At 51.4% G+C, this 2,136-nt stretch overlaps 1 protein-coding gene across 1 annotated transcript; it reads left to right on the top strand.

Annotated features, from left to right (window-relative positions):
- Positions 1–303: 303 nt before the first annotated feature.
- Positions 304–1,721, top strand: LOC143857093 (uncharacterized). Its single transcript, XM_077367366.1, has 2 exons — positions 304–764; positions 989–1,721. The coding sequence occupies exons 1-2, from the start codon at positions 304–306 to the stop codon at positions 1,719–1,721; spliced, it is 1,194 nt and encodes a 397-aa protein (XP_077223481.1).
- The last annotated feature ends 415 nt before the right edge of the window (positions 1,722–2,136 follow it).

Below are 2,136 nucleotides of genomic sequence, written 5' to 3'. Positions count from 1 at the left end.
GCAGGTCACGAACTGCTGAGCTTCATGGATGCCTTCTCCTGATACAACTAAATCAGAATGTATGAATCAGATATACCAAATACCTCCTTCATAACAGATCAGGGAACATACTGTTACCGCGTCATGCCTTTCGGCCTAAAGAATGCCGGGGCCACCTATTAGAGGCTCGTCAACAAGCTCTTCAAGAAACAAATTGGCCGCAACATGGAAGTCTATGTGGATGACATGTTGGTCAAAATTCAAAGCTCACAAGATCATGTCTCTGACCTGAAAGAGACATTCCAAGTCCTAAGGGAGCATAGCATGAAGCTCAACCCCACCAAATGCACTTTCGGTGTCAGCGCGGGAAAATTACTGGGATTCATGGTAAGCCGGAGAGGGATAGAAGCCAATCCGGAAAAGATCAAAGCCGTGGTGGAGCTCACTCCACCAAAGACCATTAGAGAAGTACGGCGGCTAACCGGGATGGTGGCCGCACTGGGGCGCTTCATCTCAAAGTCCGCCGAGAGATGTCTGCCCTTCTTCAACACCGTCAAAGGAATTAAGACAGCACCCTGGACAAAGGAGTGCCAAGCCGCATTCGAGGAGTTGAAGAAGTACTTGTCCTCCCCACCGCTGTTGACAAACCCAGAGCCGGGAGAGGAGCTGCTTCTGTACCTGTCCATAGGCCCCATGGCACTGGCAGCAGTGCTAATTCGAGAGGAGCGCAACCAGCAGAAACCAATCTACTATGTCAGCAAGGTCCTATGTGATGCTGAGATCAGGTACTAGCGGGTTGAGAAACTGGCGTACGCCCTGATCATGGCGGCCAGAAAAGTGAGGCCGTATCTTCAAGCCCACACAATAAAGGTCCTGACCGATCAGCCGCTCAGGCAAGTTCTCCACAGACCGGACACCTCGGGGCGTCTTTTAAAATGGGCCATGGAGCTGAGCGAATTTGATATCCAGTATCTACCTAGGCCAGCAATAAAAGCTCAAGTGCTGGCAGACTCGTGGCTGAATGCACTGTCCCCCAGCAGAGCACCGAATCTGAAACTGTCCAAACCCCGGTTGTGGAGAAGGTAACTACAACTGGGGAACGAACAGAACCCGAGACTGAACCATTAAGAATAGAAATCGTCCCCGTACCGGCAGACCAGGATACATCGACCATCGAACTACTTTGGGAAATATATGTGGACGGATCTTCAAACAAGGGAGGCTGTGGAGCCGGTTTGATTCTCACCGGGCCTGACAACTTCGTTCTGAATTACGTCCTAAGGTTCGGATTTCGTGCGTCCAACAATGAGGCAGAATATGAGGCCCTCATCGTCGGAATGAACTTAGCAGTCCAGACCAACGCCCAAAGACTGAAGGTGTACTGCGACTCCCAGCTAGTTGCGAACCAGATCCAAGGAGTCTATGAAGCCCACGACGAGCGCATGATTAAATATCTCTCCAAGGTCCGCCAGTTGGCCAGTAAAGTCAAAGACTTCGAGGTCGTCAGGATCCCTAGAACGAAAAATGTAAAGGCAGATGTGCTATCTAAGCTGGCAACATCCGGTTACACCACTCTCGGAAGTATATGTATGGAATTTTTGCAGAAATCTAGTATCGAAAATGAGGCCGTCGAGGTAATGCAGGTCGAGCGCGAGCCTTGCTGCATGGACGAAATCATTGAATACCTACGTAGCGGGAAGCTTCCCGAAGTGAAGAAGGAAGCCCGCAAAGTGGTACAGTGAACAGCCCGATTTTTCCTCGATGGTGAGAGCCTGTACAAAAGGTCGTACACCCTCCCATACCTAAAGTGCCTCCGGCCAGGCAACTCCACATACGCCCTACAAGAGACGCACGAAGGGATTTGTGGAGAACATCTAGGGGGCAAGGCCCTGGCAATCAAAGTACTGCTGAGAGGCCTGTACTGGCCAACCTTAAGGCAAGACGCTCTGGACCTGGTCAAAAAGTGCGAGAGATGCCAAAAGTTCTCTCCCACCGTCCACCAACCTGCTGTATCCATGGCCCCGATCATCAGCCCACTCCCTTTCGCAGTATGGGGGATGGACATCTTGGGCCCCTTTCCACCAACCTCCGGAAGAAGCGAGTTCGTCGTGGTGGCCATTGACTATTTTACTAAGTGGGTGGAGGCCGAACCTCTGG

The sequence above is a fragment of the Tasmannia lanceolata genome, unplaced genomic scaffold (genome assembly GCF_043159265.1).
Source record: "Tasmannia lanceolata isolate RefF3 unplaced genomic scaffold, GAP_Taslan_0.1 ptg000024l, whole genome shotgun sequence".
Classification (NCBI taxonomy): Eukaryota; Viridiplantae; Streptophyta; class Magnoliopsida; order Canellales; family Winteraceae; genus Tasmannia; species Tasmannia lanceolata.
Note: the sequence above shows the minus strand (reverse complement) of the source record. Positions and strands in the feature narration are given on the sequence as shown.

Excerpts from the sequence above, each read along its gene's own strand:
- LOC143857093 (XM_077367366.1), top strand. The coding sequence starts at position 304 with ATGAAGCTCAACCCCACCAAATGCACTTTCGGTGTCAGCGCGGGAAAA. Across the intron at positions 765-988 it reads CTATGTGATGCTGAGATCAG|ACTCGTGGCTGAATGCACTG; the intron begins GTACTAGCGGGT and ends AAGTGCTGGCAG.